Source organism: Protopterus annectens, chromosome 2.part0, assembly GCF_019279795.1.
Source record: "Protopterus annectens isolate FY-2018-M chromosome 2.part0, PAN1.0, whole genome shotgun sequence".
Lineage (NCBI taxonomy): Eukaryota > Metazoa > Chordata > Ceratodontiformes > Protopteridae > Protopterus > Protopterus annectens.
Window position 1 is genome coordinate 1,365,981,931 of NC_056728.1, and position 26,687 is coordinate 1,366,008,617.

General features: G+C 39.6%; 1 protein-coding gene across 2 annotated transcripts in view; it reads right to left on the reverse strand.

Moving 5' to 3' along the window:
- PDE5A (phosphodiesterase 5A) overlaps positions 1 to 26,687 on the reverse strand; it is a 2,047,822-nt gene that overhangs the window by 443,716 nt on the left and 1,577,419 nt on the right. For both annotated transcript variants that reach the window (XM_044061541.1, XM_044061540.1), the window contains exon 13: positions 15,988 to 16,113. In XM_044061541.1, the coding sequence (XP_043917476.1) occupies positions 15,988 to 16,113 (126 nt within the window). The remainder of the gene's footprint in view (positions 1 to 15,987; positions 16,114 to 26,687) is intronic.

Consider the following 26,687-nt stretch of genomic DNA (forward strand, 5'->3'; position numbering starts at 1 on the left):
ACCCATGTTGGTTTCAGTGTGATGTCTGGATCAGATAAGTGGTGGGGGAAGGGAACAGATTAAGTTGACAACTGCTATCAAGTATATTTGTCAGTACACTACTATTCACTGCTCTACATTCTGACCACACTTACACTCTAACTGGGCCATGGGGCTGCTACAGCACACCAACAGCTGTAGATATCAACAGAGCAAATGTACCCTTATTTTAGTTATACACATCAGACCTGTTTCTATACCAGTTTCTTTACCTGTGGGCCTGTGCAGAAGAACAGACTGCACATTACATTGCTGTTTCTACACATATTTCAGATTCACATATTAGTTGCAGGCCCTGGAGTGTGTGTTGTGCCTTTCACATACATCTACTGTGACATTGTCTGTGTGCAGGTTTCTTGACAACTGGGGAAACTATCCGTGACAGTGTGACACTTGCGGGGCTTGTCTGGCATGACCGCAGAGTGTGGATGTCTAGCTTGCATCTATTTGTAGGACTGGGGGCTGATCAACACAGCAATTGCACACATTTCATAGTTATACACATCATACTAGTATTTCTATTCAGACTTCTTTACCTGTGTGCCCTGTATGGAAAATGTATGTGTTGCAGTACATTATTTTTCTATTCAGATTGCAGTTTACAACTGTAGAACCAGACTGAGATGTTAGTGGCGGTCCCTGGATTCAAACCATGCTGTGTGTGCAAAATTGAAGTACAGGCCTAGTCCTTATCAGACTGAGCTACTTGGGAGGTGTTGTGTGCTGCTTGTGACATTTCTATCTAGTACATATTTTCGTGCACAGTACTTTTATTATGACATGTTGCATTATTTGTTTCCCATTTTCAGTACAAATTATGCATACACAACAGACATTGGTGTCACTGTTTGTGAAACGTGCACATTAGCTGGATTGCACATTTGACTGCTTAAAACTACATACTGCAATTTAGATTCCTGAGTACACAGTGTAGGTTTTAGGTCTGCACCTGTTAGCCTTATACATATCTCAGCACATTCACAGCTACATATGGCTGAAATGGAAAGGTTAGCACAGGACAATGCTGGCAGACAAACAAGTAAAACACATTCTGATGGGAATAGGTACTGTTGCTCTTTTCCAGTTATTTGACATGCCCATTCTAAAGTATGCAGACAAGCAGTGCTATATCAGTTCACCTCAGTTAATGCATTCTGCAGGACATACACATTTATATTCATCAGGTACAAGTGAGATGACACACACCAGTGTTTGGTATCACCTTTATTAGTTTTGACATACATATCTGTGTATGACTCAGAAATCCACAATTACTATTCCTGCATGATCTGCATGGGGAATGCTTTTCATTTCTAACTTTTACATTAGCCCTGACATGGCACCTTTTGGCAAGTTCACTCAGACACACTCATCCATATTCTATTATTCCTCTCCTGCATATTGTACCTTGTTTGCTACTGATAACTGTATTACTCATCAGCTGGGAATACTCCATTGTAACACTGGAAGCCTGACACAGGCATTTATTCCTGACTTTTACAGCACAATTATATATACAGGCAGTACTACCATTACTATAATTTTGATTTCTTACTGCTAATAGTAGGGGGTATTCTGTACTCACCATACTGCTGATGCAGCTGGGCAAGTCGATGGGCATGAGACTCAACATTTTGGGACCTCTCTGCAGCAGCTGTATGGGGAGACATCATACATTAATCACACCTGCACAGTCACAAGTTGAACGTTTTCCATACTAAGTTAAAGATACATAACACTGCATACTTACAGACAGATGGGACATCCTGCGCTTGGGCTTCTTGGATCCACTGGTCCAAGAGTGCACCCCACCTCCACTTCAGGTCATTATGGTGATGATGTACCTGCTAACCAGTCTGGGGTATGCCAGTGGCACTGATGAGATCACATCCCAGGCCTCTGCTTTGTACTGTGAGTCCTGATACTAGCCGTGCAGCAGCCTGCCATCATAGTTTTTAACTAGGAGCCCAACCATGACCCTGGACTCCTGGATGACCCAACATTGCACTCGGAAGTGCATATCTTCATCAACGCCAGACATTTTGGTCCTGCTGTGTGCAATCCCAAATGTTTATGGCTGTATTCCTGCAGTTTAAATAGGGCAGATTTCCTGCACTTTTTCTTGACTGGCCAATTTTAATATGCTGCACTATGCTTAGCTCCACGCAAATCCACATAGCAATGCTTAGACCAGCTAAGCAGAGCTGAAAGCCGGTAAGTGATGCTTACACTAGCAAAGCATTGCTTAAATCTATTTTTGTCATTACATTTATTTTACATTTATATTTTACATATCCCCACCCCTACTGTGCTATACGTGAGTTATATTGACATCTATCATTCAAATTCCTTAAAAGTTTAGTAAATAATTTGGCAGAGGGGCTTTTCAAACCGAGCATGTTCTACATGCTATCCCATGGCAGTACCACTAGGCTACAGCAGCTTGGTGGTGTTTTCTATCACAGTAGCACTTGTCTATCATTTTGAGGATTTCAGCCAGAATAAGCACAGCAGCGCACCGAGCAACCAAGCTGCGCACCGCTTAAACTTCGGATTTATTTGATGAAAAAAAAAATATTACATTTTTTTTAATTTCTATTCCTTTCCTCTTGCCCTACTGCTTCCATGCATGTAGGGCAAGAGTGCATACATTTGGGGGTGTGTACTTGAAGGCTGGTGCCTTATATGTGTCTGTGTTTTTTATTTTTTTTTCAGTGTCTGCAGACACTGAAATGATAGTTATTTACATTTCAGTGTCTGCGGACACTCGTATACTATATAATATTGGAGCCAGGCTCTAATATTATATAGATTTGACACTCATTTGTGTCAGAAAGTGCTGCATGGCACTTTCAGAGCAAAGGGAGCTTGTTTCATGTGCAGGCACTGCTGATACACATCCCCTGCACTCGCTCCTGGTTCGTGTCCATTTAGATTAGATAGAAGCGCACCTTCATGCATATGCAAAGCACACTGCTATCTTAAACGGACATGAACCACTCCGTGTAAGAATAGCCTTATTCTTGGATGGAGCTTCGTGAATCCAGGGGCAAGAGTTTCCTTTGACTGACATAGAAAAGGTTGGGATAGTGGTGGAACAGGATTCCCTGATATTCAATTGTATGCTACTTCAACAATTGTAAAAGTGTTAGTGTTGTGGATAAATTCATCTTATGGTTCAAAATGGAAAGAAATACATCAAGAAAGATTATTAGTAAATAATAAATATATTACAACCTGTCATAAACAAATAGTCCCTAATAGCTTTATCTCATTATTAAAAGATTTTTGCATAAATAGAATTGCCCCCTCTTCTAAAATTCTTCATTTAAATAACATAATTTCCTTTTTCCAAAAGTTCATATTCTAACCATTCTATTAAAGATGCAATATTTTCTATGTTTCCAATTGCATATACAAATGACTGCTTAGAAACTCATAACTTCAACAAAATACTAGTACTGAAACAACAAAGTAATTTATTGGCATCAATTCTTAAATGGTACTGATATATATACTGGTGAACATTTAAGGTCCAAATACAATCAAGATTCTGAGAATTGGTTAATTTTACAAATATTTAGAGAATTTGTGAACATAGACATTAATAAAATATTTAACCTATATAAGAAATTGCCCCCAAAATTACTGGAATTCTTAATAAATATAAATAATAATGCAATGAAAAATAAATAATATTTGTCACAAATCTATAAAATTCTTAAGTTAGGTTTCACATACTTAGACAACTCATATTGGAACTACTCCTCAAAAATTAATAATGAAGAATACAAGAAAATTATATTAAAATCTACAGACACAACTACATCTTCATTATACTGGAAATTTTTCACTTGGAAATTCTTATGCTGAGCTTTTGTCACTCCTAACAAAATTACAGTTATGTATAAATCAAATATAATTAAATGCTGGAGATGTGATTCTGAAATAACAGCTGACTAGATGCAGATGGTATATTAATGTGAAGTCATCTCCCCTTTTTGGAAAGTAATTAATAACTTCAGTCAAGTTCTATGGTCAGATAGATGTAATATTTCTACATCTTTAGTTTTATTTAATGCTCTGATTCCTGACATAATTCCAAAAACCCAAATGCCTCTTCCTTTGTCTATTTTTGCTATAGCCAGAAAAGTAGTTACTAAAATTTGGAAAAAAGAAGTTATGTTTTTACCATAATGTTCCATCTGTGTTGTCGATCTTCATTCATTCTTGATAAATGAGACTTAGTTCTGACCCCTCGGAACTGGCTTGGTTGTTATATGGCTTGTGCCAGCCAAAAAAACTCTCGAGCTAAGACTATACCCATAATGCCCCTCTCTCTATTACCTCAGATCAAGTTTGCAGCCAAAGTATAGAAAGATAACAGAAGCCCTGTCTAAGGAGAAACCTAAAATCCTCCCAGAACAAATCTCCAAATCTCCAGAAGTCCTTCGGAGGGGACAGAAGGGTGGGATGCCAAGAATGAATGAAGATCGACAACATAGATGGAACATTATGGTAAGGACATAACTTCTTTATCTGATGTTGTCAATATTCATTCATTCTTAATGAATGGGACAGAGTCCCCAGCTACATTAGGTCCTGGGTGGCCCTAAGGAAAGATATTCCTGAGCACCATAGAGCCAAAATATGCTCTTCTCCTGGAGGCCATATCCAATTTGTAATGAGTGATAAAGGTATGGGGAGTGGCCCACTTTGCAGCTGCACATATTTCTTCCATGGAAGTCTTGGAGTGGTAAACAGCTGAAGTGGATACAGATCTGGTGGAATGTGCTTTAACAGGCACAGGCATCTTGAGGTTATTATGACTGTAAATGAAGGTAACACAATCCCTAAGCCATTTTGATAAGGTAACTTTCGAGAGTGGTTTACCCAAAGTTAAACCTGAAAAGGATACAAGTAATTGATCTGATTTTCTAGATGGTTTGGTTCTGTCCAAGTAGAAACATAACTGTCTGTGAACATCTAGCAAATGCAAGCAGTATTCACCTCTATTTGAAAAATTTGGAAAGAAGACTGACAAATCTATAGTCTGGTTAATATTAGATTCTGAGACCACTTTAGGTAGAAAAGAATGATTGGTTCTTAATGGCACCTTATCCTTTTGAAAAATCATACAAGGGTGTTACACACATAAGGTCTGTAATTCAGAAATTCTCCTGGCAGAAGTGATGGCCAGCAGAAAAAGAGTTTTCCATGACAGGAACTTGAGATCGCAAGTAGCTGCAAGCTCAAAGGGCTGAAGGACTAAGGATTGCAATACTAAGGCCAATTCCCATGGAGCTGTAGGATCCTTGTGTGACACCCGTACACTGGCCCAATAATCAAGGAGCCTCAATTCTCTCCACTAGCACCAGTGAGGGTCGTGCACTTTGGGGAGATAACAGGTACAGACACAGTACAGTAAAATTTCCCTTAAGAGCACACAGAGATCACAGTCAGTCTGGGGACTGCATTCTCCCTTTCTCTCCAGATCCCCAATAAGACAACCCACTGGCACAGCTATAGGGTCCAGATCGCAGCCCAGTGGTCAAGCTAAAACCTCCATCACCCTCTCTGTCCAACCAGTGCTTCGTGTTCCTGCCCAAGTAGCTGACAAACACACACACCTTAAGATATGATTTATAGATTTACAGACACTAATGGGGAAGGCTGGCACAGGTTCTCCAGCTATGCCCCCTTTCTGTCCAGACTATAAGGTAATACTAACTGCCACTAACCACTAATATCATCTACTATAAGGCCCTTTACAAAGGGTGACCAATTTCGCTGTATAATGTTGCTGTTATCAAAACAGTAAGTGCGACTGAGCAGCAAGACTATTGGTGTGGCTTAGACAGTATCACCAAATATATGCAAGTACTCTAGAGCTTAAAATATCTCTACACAAAAGAGCCACAGTTGAAAGGTTTAAAAATATTTAATAATAAATAATAAAAACACAAGACAAATCTCGTCACTTCAACACAGTGCTAATCATGAGTTCAGAAATCACAAGAACTTTAAAACAATATTGTAGGATAGTCTGACATAAATATAGAAAACAGCTAGATTAATCTGGCTAAATTCCTATCTATATCTAAGAGAAATACTACGTTCTAAATAACTTTACTTGCAAGGCAAAGTGCTGGTGAGTTGTTGTCAGCTTCAGACAAAATCCAAAATGCTGAAATCTTTCTCTCTGAGAAAGTCTTAAACTGATAATACCCAGTACTGCTGAGTCATTTCACATTACATCATTTTATCACTTCTCCTTTAGTTCCCAGGCTAACAGAAACTCAAAATTTACATTTCTTTGTAAGCTGCACCTGGCCAGGAGGCCACAGCAATACAAGACACTTTTACATGTAAAATCTAGCAATTATCTCTGTCTTAATAACAATAGAAAGAATTTGCTAGCCTAGACATCCTGTCTCCGAGACTGAGATCAAACACAGTTGTAATTCTTTATTTTACAGCTTTCTTCCAGCAGGGTGCACTGTGGTTACATTTTTAAAGCTCAGTATAACATATAGTTTAATCATAACATACAGTTCTCTTTACATTTGTAAAACAAGCCTGCAGATTACATTAATATTTACAATGACAAAGAATTATTTACAAACTTCTATCTAGCAAGGATGGCAGCCTTCACAATTTTCCCACCCAGAGAACTCAAGCTAGTTTTTCAAGTGACCCTTAAGAAACATTGCTTGAAAAGGTTAGGTCTGTCTGGGTATACCTTACCCCATTCCCTTCACACCCTGAATGGGGGCTTTAGACGTAAAGCGCCTTTAAGAAAGGTTTTACAAAAATTATGGAAAATCAAGGTACGATCATCAAACCCTTTGTAGAAATTGGAAATGGCTGGTAATTGGACTATGATGGTGGAAACAGAGGCTCCTAGTTCAAAAAGGGAAGCCAGACATTCCAAGATCTTGTCAACAGGGCTGAAAAGTGATGTAAATTATTCATACAAGGCTAGATTGAGAATCTCTTCTATTTGCTAAGATATAGTTTCCTGGTGGATGGTTTAGGAGAAGCCAGAAGCATTTCTTGTACTGGGAAAGGTAATTTGCTCTGTCTAGAAATTAATGGAATTGGAGATACCATTAATTGCTAGGCAGAGCAATTAATGGTCTTGGAGATACCAAACTGTCGGCTTGAGATTGTGAAGGTTGGGATGCACCAATCCCTGCGAGTGAGCCAGGAAGTCTGGAATTGGGTCCAGAATCCAAGGACAATGAATCAGGTGAGGCCAAAGAAAGGGGAACTAGACTTGATAGGGCCAACAGGGGGCAATGAGGATCATTTTGCTTCTGAACCTTTGGGTTTTCTTCAAGAAAAGGGGAATAAGAGGGATTGGGGGAAAGGCATAAAGAAGGCCCGGGGGTCAATTGAGGAGGAGTGCATCTCTTGGGGACTCCCACTGCAGGGGAATTAGGGCAAAGAAGCTGCTGCATTTGTTGTTTATTGGGGAAGCAAAAAGCTTGCAGCAAGACTGGCCCAAGCGACGAAAATTTTTACCACCACCTTGGGATTGAGAGACCACTCGTGAGGCAGGAGAATGCATCTGCTCAGTTTGTCTGCTATTATGTTGGAGCTTCCTGGGGTATGCATTGGTATTAGAAGTGGATGAAAGTGATAGTCCATTGCCATATCTTGAGAGCTTCTCGATACAGGCAGTAGGATTTGGTTCCGCCTTGTTTGTTGATGTACGAGACTACTGGCATGTTGTCTGATTGGATTGCAATTGTCTCTGAAGGAAGGACTGACCGAAAGACTTGCAACACTAGAAGCACCACCCTCAATTCCAGGACATTAATGTGCAAATTGGCCCCTTGCGGGGGCCAAGTGCCTTGAACTATATTTCCCAGATAAAGCCCCCCCCCCAATCTAGGAAGCATCCGTGGTCACTACGGAGGTGGGGGAGAAGGAGCAAAGGTGCAGCCCCATAGATTTTCCTCTGACTTCAACCACCAGGATAGATCCTTCTTGCAGCAATTTATCAAAATCGGATAAGACATTGGCTGTGTCAGTATCCACCATTGCACCGATAAGAGTCATTGAAGCAATTTCATGTAATACCTTGTGAGGGGTACTAAAGTTATGGTCGCTGCCATAGATCCCAGAGCTTGCAGGACAAGAAGAGCAGGAACCTTGTTTTTGGAAATGATTAGTTGTACTTGCGACCTTAATTTTTGTAATCTGTGTAGAGAAAGAGAGGCTACACAAGAAACCATATTGAGGCATGATCCTATAAATTCTAGGTCTTGTGCTGGAGTCAACTGTGATTTCTCTCTGTTGATTGTAATTCACAAAGAATGGAAAAGGTTCAATATGAAGTCTGTGGCTTGAAGCAGTGGACGCCTGGTTGGGGCGGTGAGGAGCTAGTTGTCCAGGTATGGAAACATTTGAAATCCACGTAGCATCAAGTGAGCTGTTACCACTGCCATGCTCTTGGTGAACACCCTGGGAGCTTTGGTGAGACCAAAGGGCAGCACTTTGACTTGGAAATGACTGGCTCCCAGCCAGAAGCAAAGGAATTTTCTGGAGTGTTTGTCCATCTTTATGTGGCAATATACACCCTTAAGGTCTACAGAGCATATCCAATCATTCTCCTCTAGAAAGGGAAGGACAGACTGAACCATGACCATCTGGAATTTTGTTTGCTGAATGAAACTGTTCAGAAGGCTGAGATCTAAAATTGGTCTTCAGTCCCCTGTCTTTTTTCGCACTAAAAAGAATCTTGAGTAAAATCTGGATTCTCTTTGGTCTGGTGGGAGTTCCTGGATGACTCTTTTTTCTAGCAGCATTTGAATCTCTAATGCTGCTTGGTCCCTCTGATTGGGTGGAACATTGAGGGCTCTTTTTGGGGTCTTTGGAAAGAGAGTAAAGGGAATTTGGTAACCTCTGGTGATACATCTCTACATCCAAGTATCCAAAGTTATCAATAACCAGTCTGTCTGGTGCAGTGAAAATTTTCCTCTGACTGCTTCCAGAGATAAGCAATCAGGCCTCCATTCAGAAGTGCTGGTAGGGCTGCCTGGAAAAGGAATCTCTGGCGCCCTGATTCTGCAGACCTCCTCAGCCACGGGGAGGGCGTCTTCCACTTGAACTCTCCCCTCTGCCCTGAGGGGAGTATTCACCATGTGTGTCCTGAAAAGGCCCTTGGGACTTTTTGAACCACATTTTCCACTCCTCTGATTCCTAGAGTAGGATCGCTGAGGAGTAGAGAAATGAATGTCCACAACAGAATGGGTCTTTCCATCTTTTTCACACCTGGTTAGTGTGTCTCTGACTTTGGATCCCAACAATGAAGATTTGTCAATAGAAGCATTGACGAAGGAAGACTTGAAAGGTTCCGTGAAGTCACACAAGTGCATCCAGGCATGGTGCCTTATGGCAACACCTGAACCCACTGCCCTAGTCGCTCCTTTGGCTGCATGAGTGATGAGTCACATGGACGAGTTTGATATACACTCCAGGGTGGCAAGCTGACAGGCAACTTTATCCCGCACCTTGTCAGACACAGCTCCGGTGAGGGTATCCGATAGCTCCTTTATCAGATCCCTTTGGAGTTTAGTAAAGTGTGCCATGAAATTCAAGGACCTAAGAGTGAAGGTCAATGACACAAAGACCCACTTTCCAAACCTGTCCATCGTCTGAGACTCTCGGTTAAGAGGGTGGACAGTGGAACTCTCCTCGGCAAGTTCCTTTTTGGTGGCCATCGCCACCACCATGGCATCTACTGCCAAACCCTTTCCCCATGTGGCTGGTTTTTGGAGCTGATAAGATTTTGTTCAGCCTTTGGGGAATTGGCTCTATGGAATCAGGAGCCTTCCACACCTGCTTTGAGATAAGCTTAATAAGATCATCAGTGGGTGGGGTCACTCAGGAAGTAGATGGGCAAGCACCAAAAGCCTGCAAGAACACAGATTCCTCTGAAGATGGACTTGTGGACTTCCAATCACCACTCTCTTTTATGATTTACAGGATGTTTCCAAATGAGACATCTTAAGGGGTGACTGGGGGAACCCTCCCCTCACTGTAATCTGTGTCTTCTGTGACAGATTCTTCTGGAGAATCTAGATGCTTCCTCTTGCAAGTCTTCTTACAGGGTGATTCCTCAGTGGGAATCTCTAAGGAAGACTCCAAAGAAGAGGGGCCCTGAACAGGGATATCTTGCTGTTTTGGTGCCTGCTTTCTCGACATGAGAGATGGTGACAGCTGCGGTCCAGAATGTACAAATATGTAATACTCTGAAGTAGAAGGGGCCAGCTGAATGCCCACTGAGGCTAAGGCTCTCTCCATGATCTGGAAGGAAGGCCCACCCAAAGAGGGAAGGGAGTCTGGAACTGAGAAAGACAACCTGGGAACCGGGGTCACACTCCGGTCCAAAGGACCAACATCCAAACCAGGAGCTGGGGAAAAGTCCAAAACTGCCAGGGTACCGACAGCCAAGGACACCCCGAACATACAGTTGGTACCATACTGCAGCCCTCCAAATCGGCAGCTGAATTATGGCCTAGAGAGTCTATTAGTTCCAAGGGAGCCAAAGACATCAGAGCCAATCCAGGTACCGAAGAAGGAGCTTCTTTCAGCACCATAGCAGCTGGAACTGGGGTAATTGAAGTGTTGGGCTCTGAACTTAAAAGGGATGTCAGAGGAGGAAGATCAGGAGGAGTCCTGGGACAAAATACTTCAACTCTGTGATGGAGGGAGGTCTGAGCAGTTGCAGGAAGACCCTGGTGGCCAAAAGCTGATCCACTAATCTCACCATGTCTATCTCGGAAATACTTCTGGTTGATCCGACTGACATCCCCGTGGGAGACTCTGACCTCTCCACAAATGGACTGGGGAGCTGACCCAAAAGGGGTCAAAAGAAGGGAAGTATTTTGTTCTGAAAGGTACGAATGCTTCAAGCTTTGACACCATACGCTGTGGAGCAGATGGAGAAGTTGGAACCAAGTGGGAAGTCAAAGGTTCCAGTGCCGACGAAATTTTCAGTGCTGAGACTGTCAAGGTTGGTGCTGACAAGGCTGTTGGTGCTGAGGTTGTCATGATCGGTGCAGAAACCATTGGTACTGAGAGGGGTCATGACTGTCAGTGCAAATGGCAATTAGCTTTGGGGATTTACTCTTCGGTTCCAAAGAGATTGAAGAAACCAGAGACTTATACCTTTTGGAGTCTGGTGCTGACGGTCAGCTCAACACTGAATGACTTCTCTTTTTCTGTTCAAATTTAGAAGACTCTGGCTTTGAGAGGGCTTCTTCAAAGGAGGATTTTAATAAAACCTTTAAAATAAACTTATTCCAGTGCCCTGCCAAACTTCTGGAGCTAAAACCTTGGCAGGTCTTACAATTAGTTTCTAGATGGGGTGCACCTTAGCAATAAATGCACTAAAGATGCCCATCTGAAATGGGCATCTTTCTTCCACAATCTTGTCACTGCTTAAAGCAGATGTGCCTTTCTGCTTCTCCACCATTTTGAGGAGATCACTCACACACTCACACTTGTAAAGAACAGGAAGGAAACCTACCAACAATGGTAGGGAGAAGTACCTAAAAAGGTAATTAGAAGGAGAAAGTGATTGTTATTGAAAGAGATTACCAAAGAGGTAAAAGGGGAGGGGGAAAGGAAAAATTACCAATGATGGTAATAGAGAATACAGTTAGGTAAAAAGGGTAGAGCTGATTTATACATGCACACACACACACACACACACACACACACACACACACGCACACAGACACACACACACACACACGCACACACACACACACACACACACACACACACACACACACACACACACACACACACACACATGCACACTGAATAATACAAAAGAAAAAATACAGTATTCTAAAATACAGAGAGCAAGTTTTAAGGTAATATATAGATATATGGATCAAATTAAAGGACTTAGCTGGAGAGTATCAGCTGACGTGTCTTGTTATCAGAGCGGAAAACGAGATCTGAGGTAATAGAGAGAGGGGCATTATGGGTAGAGTCTTAGCACAAGAGTGTTTTTGGCTGGTGTGAGCTGTATAATGGCTGCTCTGGTTCCGAGGGGTCAGAACCGAGTCCCGTTCTTCAAGAATGAATGAAGATTAACAACATCAGATTTTAAGTTACCCCCTCTAGTGTTGAATTTATTAGTATGGTAAAAAGTTTTTGCAGTAGTGAACTGGATACTATAAAGATGTTGTTTGTCTTTTTGGCTTTTTCTTTTCCCAGTTAGGGGTCACCAGAGCTGAACTCCGGTCCGCTAATGATTGGCAGTAGATTTTTATGGTGCCAAGTTGCCAGCCCGACCCCCAACCTTCAGCGAAGGCATGCCCATTCATGCATGTCTTTTGGAGGCCACTTGACCGTGGGGGGGACATGCAGACATACTTCTAATATTACACATTCATTTGAATCCTGGCTTAAACTTAAAGACTTATTTGAAAAATATTAATTGCTTTTGATATGTATAACTTTGATGATGCATTGATCAGCTGTGGACCTATGTAAATAGTTTGTTTTATAACTGATTTGTTTATTTATTGTTTTAAAACTAAATAAAATTAAAAAAAGAAATAGTTGTCTATTATAAGGGGCTCTACTGCAGAGGGTTAGCAGAAGGAGTGAAATAAAGCTGCATCTTGTGTTGTACCATGATGTCAGATTTACTGTTTATTGTTAATTTCTTCTGTCTCAAACACATCTGTCAGTCAAGTGCTGTCAACTCGTCAGGACTTTCTCTGTTAAAAAAAAAAAGTCTCAAATCTGTTGTTGATGTCTTTTGGCTTTTCTCGGTTAGGGGTCGCCACAGCGGAACTCCGGTCTGCTAATGATTGGCAGTAGATATTGATGAACGCCGAGGTGCCAGCTCGACGTTCAACCTTCAACGAAGGCACGCCCATTTACGCATGTCTTTTGAATGCCCACCCAACCGCGGGGAGGATATGCAGACTCCACACAGAAGGCACTCCCCGCACTCCAGCCGAGAATCGAACGGGAGAACCTCTTGCTGTGAGGCAACAACGCTACCGCTGCACCACCGCGGATGAAAACTATGATAAGTTAATCTGGCAGTTAATACTGACTGTGTTCTCTTAAGGTCTAGAAAAATAATGTTTTTTTAAATAAAATATGGCACTGGATGCAGAGAACTGGAGTGGCTGAAAGTAACATTTTAGTTATTTCAAGGTAGGATATAGAAGGACGATTGCTAATTCCAGACTTCTCCATCTTACTTCATTGTAGTCAGAACAGTTTGTGAATCAAATGATAGAATGTTGAACAAACAAGAATCACTCATTTGTACTTTTACAGAGTATTAATGAGTTCTCTTATAGCATATTATTTCTTACCTAAGTAGTTATAAAATAACTGCATTTACAGGCAAATCCATGCATTCATTACATCATGTAATACTGTAAACCCAGTGCAGACAATACAACTTATAATTTTCATGACAGAATTAGTACTGGCCCTAGAATTCCGTCATCTTCTATCTAGTTCATAGAGTTACCAACTGCATTCAACCACCAGCAAGGAATTATACACATTGCCGGGGAGGGGGGAGTAGTGCAGATGTACTTCTTTTAACAAGAGTTACAGGAAGACAAAAATGGTATAAAAATATTGATATACTTACTTGTCAACATTGTAAATGACCACTTAGAACAGTAAGTACCATGTTTTGCACTGGCTTCTACATCTTGCTAAACATGACAGTTTAGTTAACAGAGTTGCACAACTCAAGCCCATTAGAGAAAAACAGCTGAACTGTTGTCAGTACTTTTGTCTGACAGCACTTACAAAGCCATTCTTCTCAAGACTGTAATACTAACATTTTAAGAGACATCAGTAAGCATCTCTGCCTAGTGCTGAATACACTGATACCTTATGCAGCATGTCCAAATACTTGGGCTCCAACTTTGCTGCTGCTGAAACAACAGCGTTCCTTTTTCCAAAATGTAGCAACTTGAGATGATTCCATTTATCATAATCTCCAGTGTCACATCCCACTGTGTGGGGGGTACTTGTGGAAACAGAACATGAATATTTTGTTTTTGCTCTTGTGATTAGTATATACAATGTTAATGGAATGTTGACAAACAACATGTTGGCTGTTATATATCCCTGCTGTTACATCACTCTGTCAGCATCATACTGCAGTGCTTTTCAAGTAAGTATCCTCTGCCAGAAACTGTGTTGCAAAAATATTTGCTTTAAGAAAGAACTTAAAAACATAAAATCATTCATAATTAACTGTGTTGTACTACAAAGTTCTGCAATAACTGGTCACAAGCAGCTAAAATTCAATAGTATGAAGAATGTTGAGATTGATTATCTTTTTTTCTACTGATAGTATTACCAAACCTTAATCACAATTATACATGACAGGAATGCAGAACAACCCCCTCAAACAATCAAAATCATGTTTTAGATCTTCATGCATTGGTATTATTTTCTTGTTAACACCCTTGCCGGAGCAGTGCCAGTTGTAATCACAAGACACTCTGTACTCAGGCCAGTAAATAGTAAAAGACCACAAATTCCTCTTTGGGAATCAATGTGCAAAATAGAAATTAATTTGTTTATTTATTACAGTTACATAGAAAAAGGAAATAAAATAGGTACATAGTAGAGAATTTGATTACAGGTTTAAAATACAAAATATCACTGTTAGCTGGAAAAACATTAGTATTACTTGAAGTTACTTTAAATATCTGATTTTAGACTTGAAGACAAGAAAATTTTAAAGAGTAAAGGCAGAAAAAATGTTATGAATTGAGATGGTGAAATGTTAGTGCATAGTACATGGTAAGGGAAATAAGCAGAGAGTAAGAGTGATAAGGCAGTGGGAAAACAGCAGGAGTAAGTGGTGTGAACAGAGTATAAAATTCCTAAGATTGTGTGGTATTATGAGGTTCGCCTGGAGAGGTGCAAGAGCACAGCTAGGCACCAAGTAACTGTTCTTTTAACCGTGGCTTGAAAAGTTTCAGATTGTCAGTTTATCTGACAGATATAGGTATGGAATTCCATTTTAGCAACCTTATTAGAATACAGTGAACCTCCTGTGGTGTTGCTTGATTTGTTTACAAGTTTTTGATGTTTGAAAACATAAGATAAAATGAATACACATCAACTTAAATAATAAAAAACTCATCTGTTATATGGTATAGCCAGTCTGTCTCATTGCTCCTGTACAAACATACATTTGTACAGCAACTATTTCAAAATGATTTCACACAGATTTAAAGTTACTTCTTGTACAGTTTTTTTTTCTTTGTAATACATGTACACCAGAATGTGTTGGTGAATTAAAGCAAAGTATAAACTAGTGAAACTAGGAAACAGCTAAGCAGCACACAACTGGGCATGCTTATCAGTCACATGACTGATTAAAAAAAAATAAAAAGGAAAAAGTAATTTAACTGAAATATATAATGGCAATAAATTCCTGAAGTTTTGGCTGAGATTTACTCGGGAGTGGCCTGAGTGTTTTACCCATATCAGACAATTTGGGAAGAAATCTCTTCATAACCCCCCCCCCCCCCCCAAGGCATTACTCCTATAGCATAAATTAACAGACAAAACTTCTTTCAGCTATTTGGGAAAAATACTAAAACTGGCACATAAATGTTTTCTTTCTTACAAAACTATTTTGCATACATTTTTTTACATGAAAACTTTTGTATACAGAATGGAATTACCTTCACTTTACCTCAAATGTTAAACAAAAACACTTAACAAGCAATACAATTAATTATACTGCTACAGTGCTATGAAGGACAATCTGCCCTGGATATGAATCAGTTACAATGCTAAAAATAAGTTCTAAATATTTGGTGTTTATTTCAGAATATGGTTATTTACTGCACATTTCCAACACCAAAACCAATTATCAAAGGCAAGTCAAGTATACAAACTTCATATTTACAATACCTGCATTTTTCCTGTTTTTAGGATTGCAAACATGCACTGAGCAGTGTTGAATGCATGCCTCCAGTTGTGATACAGAACATGTTTCCTATAATTCTTCTTCACGCTCAAAATCCAACGGCAAAGGACCTGTACATAATATAATAGTTTTTAGTATTCACTGGGTGAAGGTACTTAAACAGGATAAAAACTTCATTCTGTTCTTGCTTTATAAATTTATATTACGTAGATAATTTACACTAGAAGCCTTGAAAAGGTTAACAAGCTGAAAACATGCAACCTAATGGCAAGGTGGGTTTTAGAGATTTCCATCTTGCAGCCTTCCTTGCTCTTCAAGTCCACTTTGATCCCAACAATTTCCGTCATATAAACCACTGCTAATAATAAAATTTAGACAGCACTTAGTTAAATCAGGCCAGTCTTCCACTGGTGACCCTGCCAGTAGCACAACACAACATATAGCATACTGTACCTCCAAAGATCAATGAAATATATAAGCTTTTCCACCATGAAACAGTTTATACCATGGGATACATTATTTCAACAAACTTTCTAAACAGTTTGGAAATTGACTAATGGTGACAAGGATATGTCCATTAAACTCAAGAGTCTCAAGACATAAATCTGCATGTAGATAACATTAGGCTACTTAAAAGATACTCAAATCTGCAGCTACTGCTATCACTAAACTGTTTTGATTATGATTTGTTATGTATTCCACTGAATGCAACAGGAAAACAAATGTGGCAGAAATTTAGACTGTTTCGACTTCTTTCTGGGTAAAAGCATGCAATGGTATCACTCTCTCATTTACTGCTGTTGTAACAAGAAAAAAACAGTTATTTTATGCTATGAAACACTTACATGCTGTTGAATAACTAGAACGAAGGACAGTATGTCACTTTGCTGCCATTTGCAAATTAAAGTTAAGATCGGACAATAGAAAAAGTGGAGTTTTCTCTTTCATTTGAATAATGAAACCTTCTTAAGACAGATACATTTAAATTGTTGACCTTGCCATCAAGAACAACCTCATCAAACAGCTTACAGAACTTCACACTGGCAGCAGTAAATGCCTTATGACCAATAATATGAAGGTTAGTAACAATCAGCATGTCACTTTCAATACTGCATATGCGCCACCATTTTAGTGTTAATGAAGCTATCAAAGAAAAGTGCTACATAACTTTGGCAACATGTTTGCAAAATTCAAAGAATATGGTCTGCAAATGGTACAAAGCCTCCACAAATTTAGTTTTTGAGTTCAGAAAAAATAGATGATTTCAGGAAATCTGAAAAATCCCTTCAGAACACCATTACCATCTTTAGAAAGAGAGATGCATTTTAATTTTGTCTTGAATATATTCCTTACATGTTTGTATATCTAACCAACTACTACTTTCCAGACTGTATTTTGCAATCAGATAATCAGCTGAGTGTATTTTACTCCCATTCAGAAATTGATGCCAGTAAATTAATTGCTATTCTTTAAGTCAAACTTTGTCATTGTATTAAAAGATATAACATTTGCGAAAGCTACAGGAAATAATAGTATTAGTAGATCTGTGATTAGATAATTCAAACTCATAAATATTTTGAATATTAACAGAACTTGATTAATGAAAGGGCAGAGAGTAAACTTATGTTTTTCATTTAATATATAGTTTTTTTAAAACCCAAAAAGGTATTGTTGTCCAAATCTGTATAAGTTTCTATTATAGATTTGTTATTATCTATTAGGATACTTTTGTGTATTGATTTCCAACAGGAAGCATAAGAGGACATAGACATACACGCTAAAACTATTCCAAAAATTCTAGACTTCTTTTCTAATATAAATAATAATCCATCTAAAGGTAAGTTATACTTGTCAATCATATATAAGATTATTAGAAATGAATTCATTCACCCTGAAATTTCACACTGGAATTACTCGACAAAAATAAATAAAGAAGAATTTTCTATGAAAATAAGAAACTATCCTTAAAATCTGCAGGAAAATCAATGTACTCTGTATACTGGAAGATTTAAACATGGAAAGTTTTACACAGAGTTTTTCTAACACATCACAAAATTGCTGTTATATATAAATCGGAAAAAAAACAAAATGCTGGAGATACATTGAAGCCCTTCATGCAGATTGGGTTCATATCATCATAGACTGCAACATAGTATCATCTTTCTGAACTGATTTTAGAAGCTTTTGGCAAGCATTGTAGTCAGATAATTGTATTACTACAGATTCCTTGACTTTACTCAATGCCGCAATCCCAGACGCTATTCCAATATCGCAAATACCTCTTCGTTGGTCTGTCCTAGCTATTGCTAGGAAAGTTATAACTAAAAACTGGAAATGAAAAACTATTCTCTCTTTTACTAGTGAATTTATCTGTCTCTCCAAATCTATTTGTAAAAATGAATTATTGACCATAAAAATGAGAACTAGAAATGTAATTCATCAATAAATAGCCTGGCAGAAATTTAATGCTCTATTATAAAAGTACTAATGGTTTTGTGTATATAATTCTTGTTATGGACTTTTGCGAATGGTTTTATTTTATTTTGTTTCAAATTGTTGAATTATTGTTGGAGTATGTAAAGTCAAATAAAAACTAAAAAAAAAATGAAAGAGAGATGGAATATAAATATGGAAATTATGGAAGATGGCTTCATTCCCCCAGTCCAAAAAAAAAATCATTTTTCATGCTTTTTGAACTGTCTTTTCTCCATATCAGATTTTTTAATGCTAAATGTTATTAACAATTCAGACTATCTTGCATGACAAAAGACATGAACTGTGCTGCCAACTACTGTATGATACAATCAAGTGTCAAAACCATCCTCAGGATCTGTACATTGGTTATGCCGACCTGAAAATGTCTGGACTCCATCAACTATGAAGAACTTTGAAAAGTGTGGAGAAGAGCTGGCATCCATATCAAACAGCATAGTCCTTAGTCTTCTGTATAACCAGGTGTCTGAGATAGACACAGGGAGCTTACAAAGTAGGATCAAGTAATGGTGGTCCTAATTCCCTTAACAATAATCATTCTCCTTCACTATGACTGCCTTCTTGTTGGAGCTAGCACAGAATCCAGAATGGATGGAAGGTTCTGCAGCATTGGATAGCCATTACTGTGTGATGAAGGTTTTGAAGATGTTCATCACTGACTTTCTGTAAGCTGATGACTGTACATTGTGTGCTGCATCAGGAGAGAACCTCATCCTGAGCTACATAATATTACAGAAGAGTACTGAGGTTTAGGGCTCTCATTTAGCCACAAAAACATCTTGATATTCCAACAGCCTTCCACAGGCCTTGTTGATGTCCCTCCACAATTCACTTCTGAGAGACAGAACCTAGAGAAAGTTGAACACTTTCTCCATTATAGTCTTCCCCTTCCTAAGAGAAAGTAAGGACAGTGAGAATTGGAATAGAATCCAATGCACTTCTACCTCCTTTTGAACATGATTCTGGTGTCTGTCTGCTGATTGAAACCTAGGAAAGGGAACCAATTTATGGATGTGAACCCTTGTAACTTATTGATATTGTATACTGTTTTGTAAACTACCACCTTTAATGCCTCTGGAAAATATTGCATACCAAGTGGAAATAATTCAGACTTGGTGTACAGAATCCCACTAATCCTGCTGCCAACATGCTTACTCATAATTCTGAGTGGATACAAAATTCTGTTGTCTAATTCAGATTCATAAAAGATTTTTATTCCCAGTTCGTTCACAGCCAAGCTTGTCATGATGGCCAATGGAAATGTTATAAGGACACACTAAATGAGTACCTTAAAATAAATGAATAACTAAATAAGCAATCAAAGAAAGAAAGACATGAATCTCAGTAGTTTTTGCATGTGTTTAAGATGACCCCTACTGCAGAACATCTATTATCCCCCATGTCCAATTTAATCCCCTCTTTTTGTTCACAGCATGCATTGATGTATATGATGCCAAGATGGTTCATGTGCATGTACCATGTGCTACCATGGGTACTATCCAACTATGAATGGTCCTCCTATTCCCCTGTACCTCTCACTTTCTAGTATATGATAAACTACTTGAACGTTACCCATGTCATAAAATAAAAGTTTCTCTCTGCACCGCTGGGCTCATTGTAAAGATATCAAGAGTTCAAAGTCTGGCCATCAACTGACCTTAGTCTGGCCATAACATCCATGAAATAATGCCTCAATGAAACCCATCCTATTTCTGAAGATGAAACAACATTGTTTAGGAAGGAAATGGAAAGAAATCCTGGCTAGCTGATAATTCTTTCAACTGGAAACCTCCACAATGTTTGTAGCTGCATTTTTGGACCTACAACTTTATTACTGGTCCACTCAAGACATCATCCACAGATCAAGGAACTGCCACCACCTAGCATGCTGTAGTGATGTCTAAGCAGAAATGTTGTTTTTATCACCACAATACTTAAAAGTAAGGACATATTGATTTTTTGTTACATCAAGCACAAAACCTGTAGTGGCAGCATAAACCGTCATTTGAGCTGCAGTAGGCTAATTATCTATCGATTGTTCTACTCTATATTTCTCTAGAAAACAGCAATGTGAACTTGTGTTTATAGAGTAACTTAGAATCCCCTTGATTAATGATCAAATCCTGAAGTAATGGCAGGGGAGGTTCATTAGACATCAGGGATGTACAAGTAAGCCACAATGAGAACATGAAAAAAGCTTTGAACCCTGCACCATATGCATACAAAACAGCATCTTAGCAGAGTTGTAGTCTTCTGCAGTAGCACTAGGCACCAATGATGCTCTTAACATATTACCTTGAGTCACTGAAAAAAAAAGGGTAAAGCAAAATTGGAGAAAAAGTTTTGAACCCTGCACCTTTGGCACAAAATGTTGCTTGTTATCAAACCAAAGCATTAGTATTCTAAGTTAACTGAGGAGGGCTTGCATTATGGCAAACTATAAGTATGAAAATCTAATGTATGACATTACTGATTGACTGCAATGGTCTGTGAGTTATGAGGGACAGGGTGCATATAAGAGGCAAAATCAGGAGCATTATTTAAAATCAGGGATATTTGGGGGGATCTATATAGGGCTACTGTTACACCTGTTTACAGCTGGGGTAAGGCTTTAGGACTAAGCCTGCAGGAGCACTAGACAATACTAGGGAAAATGTTTTAAATTATTACTTCATCTCTCTTAAAACATTAATAGAGCAACAAGTCTAGTACCACAAGGCACTTTCTGAAGAATAAGAAAAATGAAACTCTAATGTCTGGCATTACTGATTGACTGTAAGGCTAAATAACTTATCAGGGCAGGGACAAAAATAATAGGATACATCAGAGGTATTCTGTCATCTCATGGAAAATCAAGAGGTGTCACCGTGTGTGTGTGTGTGTGTGTGTGTGTGTGTGTGTGTGTGTGTGTGTGTGTGTGTGTGTGTGTGTGTGTGTGTGTGTGTGTGTGTGTGTGTGTGTGTGTGTGTGTGTGTCCCAACATGATGCATAAGCAGCCAGAAGTGCTTAAAACAGGAAAGTGCTGGTTTGCACTAGCAGTAATTATAGGCATTTCAGAGACATGTAAATTAGACAGTAATGAGGTCTTTCCTCATTGCGGCTAACATATTCTTTCTGAAACCTTATTTCACTGATCTTCTCAAAGCTACAAACAGCATAAAGGCACATCAAACAGATACCACAGGGGCAAGTATCCCTATGGTGCATGGTTTAAGTAATCCTGGTAAATTTAACTCAGCTATGTACCAGCATGCCAGTCAGTCACAGAAAACAATATTCTTTGTTTACTTCTGGGGCAGTATCTAAAACACCCTAATCAGAAACAGCAAAATAACTACATATACCTCATTCAGATGCTGACTGTACACTGCAAACACAATTAAAGTTAACTGTGCTGAAATGTTGTTTACTGTAATGCTCACATTGCATTACTTGACTGGTTTCCCTAAGATGTGTATCAACTACTTCCAGCAGGTGGCAGCAATCTTCTAATTATAACTTGTGCTAAGAAAGTACCTTGAATTTTAATTCTGGATTTCTTATAACTGCCAGTCAGATACACACTAACTTAAAGACAGCTGTGTATAACACATAATACATAATGCAGAAATTCCGAGTAATTAATGTAATGCAAAATGCTTGAAGATACATCTAGGATAAAGAGACGGAAACCACAAATGTATTTGTGCTAAGAGCAGTTCTTGTAATTTTAACTTCCTTTCTATGTATTGACATATGAAATGCAGTATTGAAACAGAAAGCACTGTATGACGCATGCAGTGTCACACTAAAGAACAAAACTGTTTTTTTCAAACTATTGCTAACCTTTTACTATTAGATAAACAAGTATTTGAGGCCAGGGAATACTTCTGGTCTTCTTGTCTCTGTTGTTTTCAAACCACTGAAGCTGAAAGCTTAAGGATGTAAGCACCAAAAAGTAATAAAGGAGGAAGGTCAACCCCAAGAAACCAGTGAGTAGCACAACAATCCCAAATAATGTAACAGAAGCTGCAGAAATGCTGGCAATAAATTGGTGCAGCAGTAGCATTGTCACCTCACAACAAGAGGTTCTCCCGTTCAATTCTCGGATGGAGCGCCTTCTGTGTGGAGTCTGCATGTCCTCCCCACGGTCGAGTGGCGTTCGAAAGACATGCGTAGGGTGTGCCTTCGTTGAAGGTTGGGCGTCGAGCTGGCACCTCAGTACAGTAAAAATCTACTGCCAATCATTAGCGGACCGGAGTTCCGCTGTGGCAACCCCTAACCGGGAAAAGCCAAAAGAAGAAGATTAGGTACTGGATTCCCTAAGCACAGCACACTGTTCAGTCAAGCCTAACATTGATGAGTGTGATAAAACCAAACACACACACACACACACATGTAGGGAAGTGCTGCTCTCTGTTTATCTTTTTATGAGAGCAGAAGAAAAGCATAACACACTCACACTGCAGACAACTAAGGCAAATGAGAAAACACCTATGGGCAAAGGTTATGTTTACTTCAGTAACAGAATAAATGCACGAAGTATGGTCGATTTGTGTAAGACATTAATTAATTGTCTATTTGTACATACGTAATACTGGATCCCACCCAGTTTGGGTTCGTGATGGGCCAATCTTGTCTCCTGAACCTGAATGACTTCTTCGAATCAGTCTCCAAAGCCGTGGACGAAGGTATGGCAGTCCACACAGCCTATCTGGACCTCGCTAAGGCCTTTGACACCATCCCCCACTCTGGAATCATGGATAAACTTACTAAGCTGGGCATTAATCCTTACGTCACTCAATGGTTTGTCAACTGGCTTACTGATAGAACCCATGCTGTAAAAGTAGCTGACTCCAAATCCAGCTCCAGACAAGTGACAAGTGGAGTACCTCAGGGTTCAGTCCTAGGACCTCTCCTGTTTGGCATCTATTTCTCTGAAGTACAGGCCAACACTAAGGGACTCTGGCTAAAAAAGTTCGCAGATGCCTGCAAACTGGGAGCCATTATTGAATATCCCCAAATGATGTTGATACTCTCCAAAAGGGCCTTACAGAAGCAGATGCTTGGTGCCAGAGCCATGGGCTCAAGCTCAATGCCAAGAAATGTATAGTTATCCCCTTTGGGAAAAAAACATGTACCCGTGAATTACCACATAGGTGGCAGTACACTAAGCACCGAAAGTGTGATAAGAGACTTAGGGACACAGGTGGACAGTGGTCTCACCTTCAATAACCACATTGCCACAACAGTCAGGAAATCCTTCTATGTGGCACACCTCATCACTAAGGGCTTTTCATCCAGAAAAAAGGAGGTCATTGGCCCACTGTATTCATCCCTCATTAGACCCATTATAGACTACAATGCCCATTTGGTATGTACCTCTCAAGACATCTGCAACAACTGAAAAGGCTGCAGAAATACCTCTCTAAAAGAATCACAGGCCTAAAGCAGATGCCCTATGCTGACTGCCATAAAAAACTCCAGCTATACTCTATCGCATATCGTCTACTCCGAGGCGATCTCTGCTTAACATACAAGGCCATGTCAAACCCAGAGCTGTTGGACATGCTACACTTAAAGAAATCCCAATCCCTCAGAGCCACACACTCCAGGGATCGAAACCTTGTCATCACAATAAACAAAACATGCTGGAGGGATAGGTTTCTGACCCAGAGACTCCCCAGACTCTGGAATAGACTGCCCATACATGTCAAGCAGAGCACCTCTTCGGCCCTCTTCAAAAGGAAATTTGATGACTGGATGGGAGAAAGGAAATTCACCCCAGGGATCACGTCAGTCGCCCTACTAGACAGGGGTCCAGGGAAGTAAATAGTGTGGGAAGAAATAGCCAGGGAATTGTTATGGCTAGGCTTGTATAGGCCCTAGGGCCGATAGCCTAGTACCAACCTATGAACCTATGAACGTAGACTAATTATTTTGCACATTAAGCTTAGAAACTGAAAGCATAATTCTTAACCTTTTAAGTCCATAATTGGGGATAAAGGCAAAAATTACAAGGTGTAAAGGCCTCAAATTAAGGACATTTTATGTACTGGTACTATTAATGTGGAAGATGACAGAATAAAAGGATGTGAATCAACATACATTTTCTGAATTAAAAGAAATTTGTAATTATAATGACTATCATTATTTACTGAATGCAACCCACCACATTTTCTCAAAAAAGAATTAATTTTTAGGAGAGTAGAGCAAAAGTTTGAGCCAGAATCAGAGATAACCCTGAAAATTAGGAGCAGCTAACAGGTATCCCTAAAGAAAGAGTGGTACTTAAGAAGACTCCAGAAAAAGTCACTACACTGTATTTGAATTGATTTCAAATGCATGACCTCTCATTAGATTATCTTACCTATTCATTTGCTTTATTTACAGCATTAGCTCCACTAGGTATCTGGCCTTTTTGCAGGAGAGATCTCCAGTATTATTTTTACTGACTAAAGGTAATTCACACAGCACAGAAGGGAAATGGACACCACATACACAGACCCTGTAGATATAGCCAACCTGCTGGTAGACAGGTTCAAGTGAAAACTTCACTCTTCTGTTCCCCCCATCAGTAAAACAGGACATCCCCAGTACCTACCCCCCTCCCTTTATCTGTACAGAGCAAGTCATCACTGCCCTCTAAAAGGCAAAAAATACAGCCTCCATGGGACACAATAACATCCCAGGCTGCATCCTACATGAACTCAGGCAGGAACTTGCAGCACCATTATGCACCCTATTCAACCAAAGCCTGAGTACCAGCTTTGTCTCTGCCAAGTGGATCACAGCTACTGTAATCCCTTTGCACAAAGGTGGAGCATCTACCGATCCAGGAAATTATAGACCCATAAGCCTAACTAGCCTGATTTGCAAGGTCATGGAGCAGATTATCGTGGACCTCATTAACAAGGACAGTGGCAACCTCTAGACACTTAATCCCACGCAGTTTGGTTTTGTCAAGGGGAGGTCATGCCTGTTAAATCTGGTCAACTTCTTTGAGACAGTCACCAAGGCCATAGATGAGGGGAAGACGGTGCACACCGCCTATCTTGAACTGGCCAAGGCCTTCGATATTATTCCCCACTCAGGTATAATAGATAAACTCTCTTAACTAGGCACCAATCCATATGTTACCAGATGGGTAGTAAACTGGCTCATTGATAGAACCCACCTAGTCAAAATAGGGGAAGCCACCTCAAGTAGTGGACCCGTAACAAGCTGTGAACCCTAGGGATCGGTCTTGGGGCCTCTGCTCTTTGGGATATACTTCTCAGAGGTGCAGGCCAAATCTAGTGGGCTATGGCTGACCAAGTTTGCAGATGACTGCAAGCTGGGTGCTGTCATCAATTCCCCTAGTGATGTGGACATCCTCCAAGACGGTCTCACCCAAACAAATGACTGGTGCCAGAAACATGGACTCAAAATTAATGCCAAAAAATGAATCATTATTCCTTTTGGGAAGAAAGACATACTCACAAATTTTCACATTGATAATGAGGCACTAAGCACACAATCAGTTGTGAGGGACTTAGGAACCCAGGTTGACAGCAAACAGACTTTTGACCACCATAACACCTTCGTTGTATGAAAAGCGTTCTACATGGCCCACCTCCTTAGTAAGGGTATTTAATTCAGGGACAAGGTGGTCATAACATCCTCGTATTCTACCCTTATAAGACTGATTATTGAATACAATTGTCCAGGGGGAGGATGGCCTCCCATGTTGTAGAAGGAAGTAGCAGTCCACAAAAATCACAAAAACTGATAGTCCAAAGAAGAGACATAAAGACAATAGAGTGGACTATTAAGGATAAGAAAGAAATTATGTATTCATACTTTTATGCAAAAAGCCCAGAATTTCCAGACACACGATACACAAAATGATTAAGAGATACATTACAGGAAAGAAAAATACTTCCACAAGAAAAACTGTCAGAAGCTTCAAATGAAAATTTGCATTCATTAATACAACAGATTTGTGAAAAACAGTATATAGATCAAGAAACTTTGATCTGTTTGGAAAAAGAAGCATCTGAGGAAGTGCAAAAATATAAACAACAAACCTAGAGATATTTGAAAAGTATAAAAAAGAAATATGGACATGAGAAAGAAAGAGATATTTGATAAGGTGCAATATTTATGCAAAGGAGAAAGCCAAATTAATCAATATAAATAAGGCAGTCCCAAAGATATTTGAAGAGAAACA